This window comes from Labrus mixtus, chromosome 17 (assembly GCF_963584025.1).
Source record: "Labrus mixtus chromosome 17, fLabMix1.1, whole genome shotgun sequence".
In the NCBI taxonomy this organism is placed as follows: Eukaryota; Metazoa; Chordata; class Actinopteri; order Labriformes; family Labridae; genus Labrus; species Labrus mixtus.
The window spans coordinates 14,416,794-14,430,744 of NC_083628.1; the positions used below are offsets into that span (position 1 = coordinate 14,416,794).

General features: G+C 40.6%; 1 protein-coding gene across 3 annotated transcripts in view; it reads right to left on the reverse strand.

The window, feature by feature from the left end:
• atp2a2b (ATPase sarcoplasmic/endoplasmic reticulum Ca2+ transporting 2b) overlaps positions 1 to 13,951 on the reverse strand; it is a 47,482-nt gene that overhangs the window by 1,443 nt on the left and 32,088 nt on the right. For 2 of the 3 annotated variants that reach the window (XM_061062115.1, XM_061062112.1), the window contains 18 exons: positions 12,526 to 12,606; positions 11,171 to 11,256; positions 9,674 to 9,829; positions 9,394 to 9,535; positions 8,940 to 9,106; positions 6,022 to 6,110; positions 5,823 to 5,925; positions 5,566 to 5,697; positions 5,351 to 5,470; positions 4,969 to 5,187; positions 4,698 to 4,821; positions 4,336 to 4,547; positions 4,017 to 4,237; positions 3,693 to 3,895; positions 3,349 to 3,434; positions 3,112 to 3,245; positions 2,781 to 2,898; positions 307 to 2,397 (listed from right to left, as the gene is read on the reverse strand). In XM_061062115.1, coding sequence (XP_060918098.1) covers positions 2,125 to 2,397; positions 2,781 to 2,898; positions 3,112 to 3,245; positions 3,349 to 3,434; positions 3,693 to 3,895; positions 4,017 to 4,237; positions 4,336 to 4,547; positions 4,698 to 4,821; positions 4,969 to 5,187; positions 5,351 to 5,470; positions 5,566 to 5,697; positions 5,823 to 5,925; positions 6,022 to 6,110; positions 8,940 to 9,106; positions 9,394 to 9,535; positions 9,674 to 9,829; positions 11,171 to 11,256; positions 12,526 to 12,606 — 2,666 coding nt within the window. In that variant the 3' untranslated portion in view covers positions 307 to 2,124. The remainder of the gene's footprint in view (positions 1 to 306; positions 2,398 to 2,780; positions 2,899 to 3,111; positions 3,246 to 3,348; positions 3,435 to 3,692; positions 3,896 to 4,016; positions 4,238 to 4,335; positions 4,548 to 4,697; positions 4,822 to 4,968; positions 5,188 to 5,350; positions 5,471 to 5,565; positions 5,698 to 5,822; positions 5,926 to 6,021; positions 6,111 to 8,939; positions 9,107 to 9,393; positions 9,536 to 9,673; positions 9,830 to 11,170; positions 11,257 to 12,525; positions 12,607 to 13,951) is intronic. The other variant, XM_061062116.1, reaches the window with a different exon arrangement.

Here is a 13,951-nt window from a genome sequence, read left to right on the forward strand (position 1 = left end):
TCATTGACAGTTAAGACGATACTATTTCACTACCTTTTTCATTCTTAATTATTATTCCTATTGATTAGTGGTTAAATGCATTTGGTAATGCATTATTTTTATTTGAATTAAAAGCACATTTTCTTGTGCAGTGTGAAATGGCTAAGGCTCTCCAATCTACTTCAAGTAATACAAAGTAAAATGATGTAGGCCACATGAAAATCGCTCTACAAGAGTGTGTTCTGAGAGTCAGTCGGTGATCTTTTCATCAGGCTCTACAGTAGTGACCTGCGAGTGGAAGGAAAAAAAAAGCAAATAGATACTCACTCTAGTGACAGGGAAGCCAATGGCGGCATTGAGGAAGAAAAGCACACAGTTTTTAAGTGGAACACAAACACACACAGTGGGAACAGAGCAGGCTTCAACCCAAAAATGCATGCTTCAGACGAGTGTTTTTTTCCCCCTATGTGGATTTTTTTTCCCCCTTAGAAAACAATGCTTAGGTGGTCCAGGATTAGTGATGTTGACAATACAGGCTTTGATCCCATGTTTGTACATTTCCACACAGTGTGGGACCCAACACAAACCAACACCTTCAAATGTTAAAGCCTAGAAAAGTCAGATACACACAAGATCGCTGTGTTGTGAATATCTCCTGTTGTGCCAAGGGTACAGAAGCATTCATGAGATTTAAATGATTTGTATTCAAGTATTAAATGCATATACGTAAAACACTGGATATGAGTTATGTCGGTCTAAATGGTTTCAAATAAATAAAGACAGAAAACACTTTGATTCAAAGGGTTTATGAGTGTATTTTTCCTTGGAGTAAAAAACAACAATTTGGGATGTTCAATCCAAGTTCATTTGGAGTACTTTCTGTTTGAGTATTTATTTTTTTTATATACTTTTTAATATTACTGTCCTTTGAATCAAACGTTATGGAGACGTATTTAACAAAAGTCATTCCCACTCAGTTCCTTCTCCAAAGCAAAACACAAATAAAGTTAAGAATGTCAAAAATCAATACAAAGTATGTCCTTAAAATATTAGAGGGAAGGCAAATTATTTCCTTTGTTTTCTGCACAAGCAAATAAGGGCACACCTCGGATGTTACGCTTTAGAAAATTTAGGAAGATAATCTAGAGATGAGCAACAAAATAATCACCGTTTTATCATCTTGAGGTAGCTGTGCTCTGCCCAGTGCAGAAAAACTGGCTTCTTCTCAAATCATTTTAGTAAAAAAAAAACATCCATGAAGTTATTTCTAACATGGGGTTGAAAGGGACAAACACAATTAAATTAGAATGGATAAACCACACAGAATTCATGCTTGGTCACAGGACATGCGGCTTTTCTTTTTTTCTTTTTTTTTTTTTTACAGGTTTTTTTTTTTGTCTGTAGTTTAAGCGGAGCATTCAAATGTTCACTCCCAAACGTATCCCCGTCCTCGTCCGCCTCACGAAGCCTGTCCTCTCTGAGAGAGTTCTGAGTGTATACTGAAGACACAATGGTAAACATTAGAAAAGAAATCAAGGCGGAATGTTTAAGCCACGCTGGTCAAAAAAATGTACAAAGCCGTAAAAAAAAAGAAAAGAAAAAAAAATTGCATATACTTCAATCTCTGTACATAACAATTAATGTCTGATATCTAAGTGTTCTGTTTATGAAGAGGGGATGCTAAAAAAAAAAAAAAGTTGGTGTTACTGTAGTGACAAATGATATTCTCAAAATCTTTAAAAATATAAACCTCAAAGGCAGTACTGACATGAAGAACAAAAAAGATCGGGGGACAGTATATTTCCTAGAAACCAGCGACTAAGTCCACAGTTATGGGAGTGATGGTCTTCTAACACTCGCATTTAGAGCCCCCTATCCTTACTTAAACCAGCTGACTTCTCAATACTAACATTTTTATATTATTTGTTACGTTTCATGGGTTAAAGTTGGTCCTTCTCATACACACACAGAACGCACTCACAATTACACACACTAACTCTACAATCACGCGCACACACACTAGCTATGCACATGTAGGAAGGCAGAGAGGGAGGAGAGGGAGAGAGAGAGAGGAAGGAGGGGAGTGACAGTGGTGGATGGGTGGAGGGGGGGGGGGGTGGAAAGTCGAGGTTGTGCTCAAGTCAGTCAGGACCAGAACATGTCGGCCATGTTAGTGTCGGAGCTGTAGATCCAGAGGACCAGGGGGAGGGAGACTGCCACGAAGGGCCAGGAGATGCCCTCCATGCATGCAAACAGGCAGCAGCCTTTGGAGCTGTCGGGCTTCTCCAGCTCTTTACCAGGCTCCAGGTAATTCCTGGCTGCAAACTTCAGGAACTCGTCCAGCAGAATGACAGGCAGAGAGATCTTCAGCACCATCAGCCACTGAGTCAGGTTCAGAGGGGTGATCTGGAAGATGATCTGAGAAGAAGTGTATGGGATTAAAGTCAAACTTTTATATATTTCATATTAGAGATATAAATACATCGTTGATATAGACCATTAACATATCAGGACAACATTACTCAGTATTCCATGTATTAAAAAAAGAACAACAGGGGCGCTGGTGGTGCAGTGGTTAGAGCACACGCCCCATGTGTGGAGGCTGTAGTCCTCCAAGCGGGCGGCCCGGGCTTGAATCCGACCTGTGTCTCCTTCCCGCATGTCATTCCCTACTCTCTCTCTCCCTGATTTCCGACTCTATCCACTGTCATATCTCTCCATTAAAAGGCACAAAAATGCCCAAAAATAAATCTTAAATAATAAATAAAAAAACAACAAAACAAATCAAAAGAATTTCATACTGGAAGAGGCTCCACGTAGAGGATGAGGAAGTGAAGGGACATGGAGAGGCAGATGGCTCCCAGCAGCCACACATTCTCCCAGGGAGGCATCCTCAACAGGGACTGGTTCTCGGACACGCTGTGCAACAAGACAAAATGATGTGTTTGTTAAAAACTTGTTAGGAAACAATACATTCTAATTCAGTGACAGCGTAGAAAAACACCAGAGCGAGTACAAATGGTCACACAAGAGCATTCACTGGGGGAAACTAACAAAAAAGAAATCTGATGAGTATGTTGGACATGCCAAGTTGCTAGTTATAATAGCCACGAGTGTCTTCCACAAACGTACCTGTTCAGGGCGTTGCACATCTCAATGGTGACGAGCACAGACAGGGCCATGGTCATCGGGTAGGGGGACTCGAAAATCTTACAGTCCATACCCTCGAAGTCTGGATTCTCTGGACCGCATTGCAGGAAGTGGCTCTACAAGATGTTGTAGGGGAAGAATAACAGATTAAAGCTAATGGTCAGTATTCATCTAAGCTGATTATGAGCACGTGAGCAATAATGAAGCTGTAATTCATACCAGCTGGTAAAAGGTGATCCTTGGTCCGTCCTCAGCAGCAACAAACCACCAGGCAGCAGCACCAACAGTGGCAGCACCCACATAACCTGATGATGCAAACCCAAACAGATGATTTTCATACAATCAAACAGTGTGTGACAGATTTAGACGAGCTAAATGATGGCTTTTGGATAAGCAGTTACTAACATGACTGAGAGTAGTATGACTGTCTGATGATAGGTAACACAGTCCCCCAAAAAATACATCAACACGTTTGTAGCAACGATATAATGTATAAAAGATTATCAGAAGGAAAGCCATGAAGAACCAAACACTGCTGAGTGTCCAATGCAGCAAACGCTTACATCCAATTGCCAGGTATCTGAAGAAGAGCCAACCGGAGATGAGGGGCTCGCGGGCGTTGCGTGGTGGCTTGCTCATGATGTCCAAGTCTGGGGGGTTGAAGCCTAAAGCGGTGGCAGGTAGACCGTCTGTTACCAGGTTGACCCAGAGCAGCTGAACAGGGATGAGGGCTTCAGGAAACCCTAGAGCAGCAGTAAGGAAGATGCTGTACACAAAAGATGCAGGGTTATGAAAAAAGGTGACACAGGTGTGTGTGTGTGTGTATTAGTTTGATTTCATTGTGCAGAAATGAATGTGTGTGTTTGTACTCAACCAGTCATCCTTACCAGACAACTTCGCCCACATTTGAAGAGATGAGGTATCTGATGAACTGTTTCATGTTGTTATAAATGGCTCGTCCTTCCTCGACTGCAGCTACGATGGTGGAAAAGTTGTCATCAGCGAGCACCATCTCAGACGCCGTCTTGGCCACAGCTGTGCCTGAGCCCATGGCTATTCCAATTTCAGCCTTCTTCAGTGCAGGCGCATCATTCACTCCATCACCAGTCTAAAGAAGCAAGAAATCCAGGGCAGAAATGCAGGCTTAAAAGAGAATAAACTAACAGATTGTAGACAGTTGTGTTCAGTCTTGCTTTTTTGTCTTACCATAGCTGTGATTTCATCAAAGGACTGTAGAATTTCAACAATCTTGGATTTATGTGAAGGCTCGACGCGGGCAAAGCAGCGGGCTTTCACCACAGCATCTCTCTGCGCAGCAGGTGACAGATCATCAAACTCTCGGCCAGTGTATGCCATGCTCGAGACATCGTCGTCCTCTCCAAAAATACCGATGCGTCTGCAGATAGCCACTGCCGTCCCTGAGATACAAATGAGAGCACATTTACTCCTTGATGCTTGCAAGGATTCAAGTACGTTTGCATAGTATGTGGGAACTGGTAAAAATCCTCTCTTGGACATTAGAAAAAGAAGGGAAAACAATCTGAGCCAAAAATATTTCGTCTGCATACCCTTGTTGTCTCCGGTGATCATAATTACTCGGATGCCAGCAAGACGGCAGAGTCTGATAGAGGCTGCCACCTCTGCTCGGGGAGGATCCAACATGCCGACACAGCCGACAAATGTCAAATCAGTCTGGATGATAAAAGAAAAATAATTATTTTAATAATATATTAATAATTAATTAATTAATAATATTAAGTTACAGCCAACAATGACACAGCTGAAATTAAACCTGGAAATCTAAGGTGGAAGGAAAGCTGGAGACTGCATCAATCTTACCTCGTATTCAATAAAGCGGTTTGAGTCCTCCAGCACCATCTGATCTTTGTTCATGGGGTTGTCTCTGGTGGCCAGAGCCAGGCAGCGCAGGGTGTCCCTGCCAGTTCCATATTCCCTGATCACAGACATGAGTTTTTCCTTGATGCCAGCTGTCAAGGGCACCTTGTTAGTGCCCACCCGAATGTGTGTGCACCTGTCAATCACTCCCTCAGGGGCACCCTATGAGCAGGCATAGACAGAGAAATGAGGATGCAAAGAACCAACAAAACAGTATCTAAGTGAAATTCTCACTCTAATATGTTCAAAGAAGCGGGTCAACATAAAAAAAGGGACGAATATAATTTCAGGTTATGCCATGTTGACTTGTCCTTTTGTCCCCTACCTTTACAAACATCTTTCCGACGGAGGAGCGGGCCTTATTAGGGGTGCAGTACACAGACATGGATTTCCTATCTCTGGAGAATTCCAAAGTAAACTCTTTTTTCATCAGCTGCTTGATCACCTAAAGATATGATGAAAACCAGATTGTTAGTCTTTCTTCCTATGGATTGAAGTGAACACAGTTGTTCTTGAAGGATATAACTGAAGGTTACTCACAGAATTACAGGCGTTGGCTCTCTCGATCTTGGACAGGCCTTTAACATCAGTGTCAAACACGTTCATCTTCTCCACCAGGCATGTGAGAGCCGTCTCTGTGGCCTCACCCACCTTCTCATACACACCTTTGGTCTGGACACAGATTCATAAAACATGAAAAATACTAAAAAAACTTAGCGTAAAGCTTTCTGAAATGAGCCAAACTGTCACTTAAGGATTGTTTGCTTGGAAATATGCAATACATATTCACTACTAACCTCATTGTAGTCCAATGAGGAGTCATTACAGAGAGCACAGATAGAGGCCAGCTCCACCAAAGCATCATACTGGGAACATTTGACTGGTTTTCCATCTTGGGACCTAAACATTAAAAAGGGGTTGGTGTTGGGACTCCATGATAAAGAAAAAGACATCATACATTGATTTTACTTAAAGCATAAAAGAGCAAATACTCACACTTCTCCATCCGGGGCATACGTAGAGCCAGAAACAGTGAATTCCTTAAATGAACAGTGTTCCCCTTCTGCCCGATCAAGGATAAACATCTACAGAAACAAACAATGATTGACAAACTATTAGTACAAAATATACCCTGAAACATCTGCTTCATATGCAGGTAAACTCCAGTCAACACTATTCAAAATTTCAACACTACAATGTTTTTAAAGAATAGAAAAAAACAAAATGAAGTTGATCTTCTGCTGGACTTTCTATCCAGCAGGTGGCAGCAGGCTACAAGCCATATCATGGCTGCATTTGAACATGAACAGAGCATAATGAAGAAACGTTGAGCCAAAGCAGACACTAAACACTCTGGAGGGGAGGGTCCATAAATGTCATCTAACAGTAAGGCAGACACAGAATTGTCCTGTGTGTAGTCACGCTACATGAGTGGAATCAGTGGAAACAGCTCGACCTTGAGGAGCCAAACCTGTGGGTGAGCTGACTGCAAACAGTGTGTGGTTTATTGACGACATAGCAATGTCATGCTATGGTATAAGTAACAAAGCCCAAATCTGAGGTAAACGCTAAGAGTTGAAAAGCTAATATAGTAGCAATAATCAATGGTTTCTAATCATAAAAAGACACTATCTTCTTAGCACAGCATCACATTTGCTTTACGTCAAAGAGAAGCTAAACAGACACAACAGAGACCAAAATAGAAATATCTGGATGAAATGATGAGCTGGCATTATGGCTCCACTTCCCACAGGCACTCACAAGACTACAAAAAGCCGTGATGTCAGTCACAAGCGGAAGCAGGGAACTGAATTGAAAAGAAACATTTAAGAATCGGGGCAATAAATTTGAGGGGATGTTTGGATGCCTCTAAGTCGAGCCAAAGCTTCTTTTGTCAGTGTCTTTTGAATGGGCTAAAAACTAAAAATCTTCCAATGGTTTTCAAAATGAGGTAAAAAAAAATGCTTAACATAATTTTGACTTAAAATCATGCAGGAGAAGACAGGAGAGGAAGGAAAAAAAAAAGACAGGAGAGAGAGAAAGAATCTTTCAACACAAGGTCAGTTATGCAACTCTACTGCTGGTTCTGCTGCAAGTGACTAACTACTGCATACTGATCAGCATGCTGCCTGAACAAGAAGGGGGAGGAGAGAGGAAGGAGGAGGGAAACAGAGGACCATCATGATGAAGGGTAGAGGCACAGCACTGCAAAAGATGGAGGGACGGAGCACAAGGGGGAAAACGTGATGTTAGAAATGTAGAGAGCTTTACGTGGATTATTGAGCTTGGAAGCAACATTAAAGTAGAAAGATTCAAGCAGGCTATAGGCACTGCGTTGCTTATTTAGCTTAAAGTAAGTTATGTTCATAGGGGATGGGTTAATTAATATAAGCAAAACATGTACTTTTTAATCATTTTTCCTCTGTTGCCCAAGTACAATTTAATCTGTCATTCTATGTCAGCAGTACTTAGTGTCAATAAATCCCCTCTGTCAGCAAAAGACTGTCAGGGCTGCTTTACTGCTTGGTGAAAAGTTTCTGCTATGAAAGTTCTGTGATGTCAGAAGGGCTTCAGCCCTTGCTCTTTCCATATATGGCAAGTGTTATTTTTGGTCTTTTCTCACATTTTTCTTCCGCTTTGAAATGACTGATTCCCTCTGCACTGCAGACTTTGTCACAGCTTCCTGGGCTGTTGCCCAGAGGAGGATGTATCATGTTCCTTACACTGTGTGTATAATGACATAACTAGATTCACAGAACAACTTGGACCCTGACTGTTAGTTAATGTTGATTATAGTAGCTTTTAAAAACAGCCAAGCAGATGCTAAGAGACAAAAGATGGATCATTTCCGCTTCTACAGTTCTGTCACTGACAAAGCCGTCTGTGTCCTCATATTATGGCATGCCACTTTAACAATTTACTTGATGCAATTCTGCTCTTGCACAATTCACAATGAAGTTGAATCAACACATCCAGTGAGACACTTTGATTTATTTCCTTTGATTGAGTGCTCATTAGTCATAATTAGCTGGAAGGAATTTTAGCTCTTGCTCCTTGGAAAAGACTAATTATCGGCATTGTGGTCAAGTGGCCTGAAGAAGTCAATACACCATTTAAACGTATCAACAATCCTGGATCTCAAAGTGAATTAATTGTTATAATTCCAATCGTCAGCCTCTTGCAAAACATTACAATGTTGCAAACATTAAAAATAAAAAATAAAAATGATGGGTGGTTATTGACCATTTGATCACAAATGTCATTTGTTATGCTCTCATCATATGAACCCATTAGCACTCTAGTCCTACACTCTCCAATGTTGACACACTGAAGAACAAAACAACTACTCATACGGTTAAACAGGTTAGAAACCAGTGAGGATTCTGTTGGTTAGCATCAATGTCAACACTTCTAAATACAGAGAGTGAAGTTTTAAAGGTTAATGAGCCGTCTTTAAATGACAACTGAAAGCCTGTGAGGAGGATGTGGAAATAACAGACAGGTACATTACACTGTGATTGTTCATGAGAGGCAGAAACAGGCCAGGCTGAGTTTAAACATAAAAATCAAGTCATAAGAAATAAGAAATGTTTAACATATTATCTTCTTTCTTTTTTTATGGAAATGTGTGTTGCATCTTATTATTTAAAGATGTAAATTAATTTTGAATACCTTTTATTCAGAACACATTTCTGACTGGTAGCTCAAGAAAGCATGATTGACAAAGCTAGCAGGTTACACTGGCCCCTTTAAAACAAACACATGTGAAACCTCTTCAGCATAGAGATTGTGGTTCTGTGTAATATATGTATGAAGGAAGATTTGGATAATACAGAACAATCTATTATGCATCTTTTGCCAAATGTAGAGGTTTCTGTATCTTTGTTTCTGCCGCGGTTTCGCCCGTTTCTTACCCTGCATACAGACATCTGATTGGTGGTCAGAGTGCCAGTCTTGTCAGAGCAGATGACAGATGTACAGCCAAGGGTCTCCACGGAAGGCAAACTGCGGACAATAGCATTTTTCTTGGCCATGCGCCGTGTTCCTAAAGCCAAGCAAGTAGTGATGACAGCAGGCAGACCTGGAGAGAGAAACAGCAACAGGAGCATAGAGAGAGCAGGATTAAGACTCATAGGAGAGGAGATGACTGTCTGTCTGAAGCAGTTACAGAGGGACAGTCATTTGTTCATTGGCTTTCTGAGGAGGACAAAGGGTTGTATCATCATTACCTAACAGGAATAATAATAATACAGCCCTTAAAGTAGGCTATTCCAACCAACTGTCACATCAGTCTAAAAACTGGCACAGCATTGGAATATCTCACAGTAAAAATCAGGTCTCGGACATGGCTCCGTTTGTGTAGCTTACCTTCAGGGATGGCAGCAACTGCCAGGGCCACAGCAATCTTAAAGTAGTAAACAGCACCTCGGATCCAGGAGCCTCCATGTACAGGGTCATTGAAATGTCCGATATTGATGATCCAAACAGCAATGCAGATCAGTGTAATCACCTGGAATTTTAAAAGAATGGAGTACATCAAAAATGTAAACATGATATCAGTAGCAATCAACAAATCATATGTAAATAGCTGAGCTTGATTTTTGTTAAAAAAAGATGAAAAGTGTTTGCCTATAACTTAACCGTTTACCTTGGATAGTTGCTGTCCAAACTCATCCAGCTTCTGCTGCAGTGGTGTGCGCTCCTGTTCTGTCGCTGCCATCTCATCACGGATTTTGCCAATCTCTGTGTTTCCGGCCGTGGCAACAACCACGCCAACAGCCTTACCAGCTGCAATGTTGGTGCCCTGTGGAGGGATGGGATAAAGTCAAGAGCAGAAAATAAATAATTTTACCCATTAAGCTCATGGGGCATAGGGACCAGACTAGTTTAGCAACTATACAGGGCAGCGGTGGATCAGAGTAGAGTCGGTCGTATCTCACAGGGGTTTGATCACCAGCTCCTGTAGGCCCATGTCTGCACCTTTGTACAAAGTTCATTTCTTTAATAATCTGTGTTTTATACGTATCTTATTCTTCCATCACATATGCTTGGTACATAGTTGTATTTCTTCAACAATCTTTCTTGTTTTATCTCTTATTTACATTCCTCATTTCATTCACATTTCTATTTCTACCGCTATATTGTGTGTAAGAGCAACTGTAACTACCTAAGTATTTCTTATTCCTGATTCAGATGGCTGATGTGTCTTGGGTAAGACACTTAACCCCAAGTTGCTCCTGCTGCTTCATCAGCAGCATATGAATGGGATAAGCTAATTGTGTGAATGGGTAGGTGTGACCTACGGTGTAAAATCACTTTGAGTAGTCAGAAGACTAGAAGAGCGCTATACAAGCTCAAGTCCATCTACCATTTACTTTGACATCTGATTCAAAGAAAAACAATATTCAACAGGAAACAAGTTTTAACATGTAGCTAGAGTCAAGACTCACCAGACTGGAAAAGCAAATACAAGTGTCACCATGCTTCAAACCACTATATGTTTTGACAAGATTTGGAATGTATTTTATTTTATTATGCATGAATATAATAAGTGTCCATTATTATCAGCCAGGCAAACCGCCCAGCAGAAATATTGTATTTTTAAAAATCACTGGATAATTTAATGCACGTGCAAATGGTGATTAAAATGTAAATGTTTTCATATCTAGCTTAATGAGAGAGAAAAAACGTTGCCACAGAGATTACTTCAGCAAAGTGGGACAATTTTCACAATAGTATTTTATTTCTCCACTAATTTCTGTTGCTTCATTTATCAGCGACAACGTCATCTCAAAAAGTGCAACTGTGTGCTTCCAGTAGTAAGTTACATGGATTAACCAAGCTATATCATATTTGAAGTTTTGAGAGAATAGCAGATCCTTCTTTTGATTTCAGAGATTACATTGAAAAGCTTATTTTGATCCAACAAAGAAATCATGACCAAAAAAGTTAGATTTAGAATTTAAACTTTTCAAAAGTTCTGTCACTCTTCAAGTGAAAAACGGGTGTGAAAAGGTTTGGTGTTATAAAAAAAGAAAAAGGATGAAGAGGAGGTTGCCTTTATAGCTGAAGTCAGAGACAGAAAAAAACAAACACAAAAAAAACCCTGTAGCAAACAGTCTAAACAGTTATACGAGTCACTCACAGAAAAGAGCATGTTTTTCTTGTCCTGGTTGACAGCCCGGGGGTCGGGCACAGGGTCAGTGTGTTTGATCACAGATACTGACTCTCCTGCAGGAAAAGAAACAAAAATATGCAAAAGTATTAGTCGTGATGCTGGACATCGCGTGGATATTTTACTTTACAGCTGAATTGGCAGGCCGAACAACTTTCTAACATTGCACTAGCACTGCCTTTGAAACTCTGTATCCGATGTGCGCTAGCACTACGTGTGTGTAATCAACTGTGCAAGGTCTGCACTGTTCTGCTCAGAGTAAGGCAGGGAGTATTTCACAAGAGGTATGGCCATGAATGGGGAGGAAAGAGCGGAGAAAAATAGCTGAAAAACTAAAATATCCCATGGAATTTGCTACCAATTAAGGGAGCAAAGACAGGCAAGTCTTAAGAACTTAATTCACATAAACCTCCTCTCTCATGCATTATACATCCTTCAATAAACTCCCTTCAAATATTTTCCATTTACACCCCTTTTTTGCAATCAGATTCATCCAGAAGCGGGATGGTCATCTGCACATTCTGGAAAATCACAGGAAAGCCAGTAGTCCAGGACGGCTGGCAGCCGCTACGCATGCATCATTGTTAATGTTGTTTTCCAGCCGTGATAGGTGACCCGCCATTTTACTCAAATATCTGATTCTATGCCGATCTTATGATTAACAAATATCAGCATCTTTCATGCCATGCACACAAAGACACTATAACTTGGCAGTGTGTCACTGTGGGAACAGAGACTACAGCCTGTGCTTCTTACTCTTCATTACAATCAGGGGGATTTATCAGAATATTGTTTTAGATTATCTCTCTCTCTCTGATTTGCTCCCTAGGGCGGGGGGAGTAGGCTACAGAACGTTAAAATATTATTTAATTAATTTTCCCATTTGATTCTTTGAAGGCAGTGGGACAACCTCAGCATGTGAGTGTGTGATTTAATTAAACTAAACTCAACATCCAACCAACATCAGTGGTGTTTTAATATCCTGGATGATGTCACATGTGTTAACAATAAGGTATTGTGACACTTCTGAAGGGGGCTCTTTTGTTTCAATGCACTGAATATTATGGGCTGGGCTGGGTGAGAGTCCAGGGCTGTGTTTTAGTCCCAGTCCATCCCTCCATTCATTAATTTACTTTTCCTCTTCCCTTCATCTCTCTGTTGTTTCTGTTTTGGTATTGACTGAGTTGCCATGACATATGAGTGTAATGAGGGCAGTGTGTGTCAAAAATACCCGTCTATAAGGGTGGATATGTTATGGAAATAGGACCCAAGAATAAACTGATGAGGGCTCAAAAAATGGGTTCAACAATTTGAAATGTTTTTACCTGTAAGAATGGATTGATCCACCCTCAGCGTGGTTGACTTGATAGAAGTCAGCCGGATGTCTGCAGGCACTTTATCCCCAACTGAGGACAGAAAACAAAAGAGGAGACACTTCAGCACCTCTTAACAAATCATCTTTTAATGGACATGACCACAGGAGGTTTGATACTTTGTACAAAGAAATCACACAAGTGGTGTTAAGACAAAATACTTTGTCTCCCTTCATGAGAAGGACATGTCTTAAAATAAAAGCGTTTTATCACGTAGAGAGAAAAATACTTCAAGATAAAAGCAACAAATAGAGGCTTACCACACACAGACATGAATTTTCTAGGAAATATAATAAACTGCTGTGTTATCCTAACTCATGGTTCTTGAGCGTAATAAAATAATCACACACAAGTTATTTGTTGGAAAGTGGCTGAGACAAAGTCATGCATCCAAACGTTATTAATGCTCCTCTTTTCTCTCTCACAGGACCCAGCTCATTCTTTCCACCAACACATAACTTTAGATTTCCTCAGTAAAACAAATGTAGTAGTGCCATGTAAGTGCCAAACAAGTGTTTCCCCTGAAGAGCCAGATAAGCACCTTTAAAGCTACTGGCCTTTAACAGCTTAGTATATATGGTATCAGATGGTTTGAGTACTTTCTATCGTTTTGCATGCAGTTCACATCTCATCTGTGATTATAGACTGTGCTAATTAGAAACCTTTCAACTTTACTGTTTCATAGGAGGAAAAAGTATAAAATCGATGTTGTGCATCCAGATATATATTGCTTTGATATTTCTTTGAACGTACAATAACAAGTTACTTCTATGAGAGTAGACTGATAATAGAAAAATACAATATTTCCTTGTATTAAGTTGGATCCATAAACAGAATCAAAAGAAACATGTGTGACACTTTTGTATTACAGTAAGACTATGAAACTGATTGTAAAACACAATATTAAATACAGCTGGTTTTCAGCTCACAGCATATCATGCAGCTTGAAATGGTGAAGGTAAAAGCATTACAAAGCAATGACCCTGAGGCTCTTTAGAGATCTCTCTGCGGACAGTGGTGACAGACATGTAAACCAACCCTTGGGCCTCTGCGGTGCCCTTCTGAGTGGAGAGGAAGAGAGAGGGGGGGGGATGGAGGAGAGAATGAGAAGAGGGATCAGAGGAGTCCTGCAAAACACACGTCCAAAAATGGGAAAACTATTTTGATCAGTTGTAAATGTGCTGCTGGATTTTGGGGGAGGGGGGACTGATAAAAACATCTGTTTTAAGATAGGAGAACCCGCTCTCTGTCACTTGAGTTTAAATAGAAACAGTGAGATGTTTCCTTGAAAGCATACTCTTCATTCATTCCCACCGTTTTCATAAGTTCAGGAAAGAGTTAAGCCACCAACATGAAGACTTTTCAAGAGAACAAAACG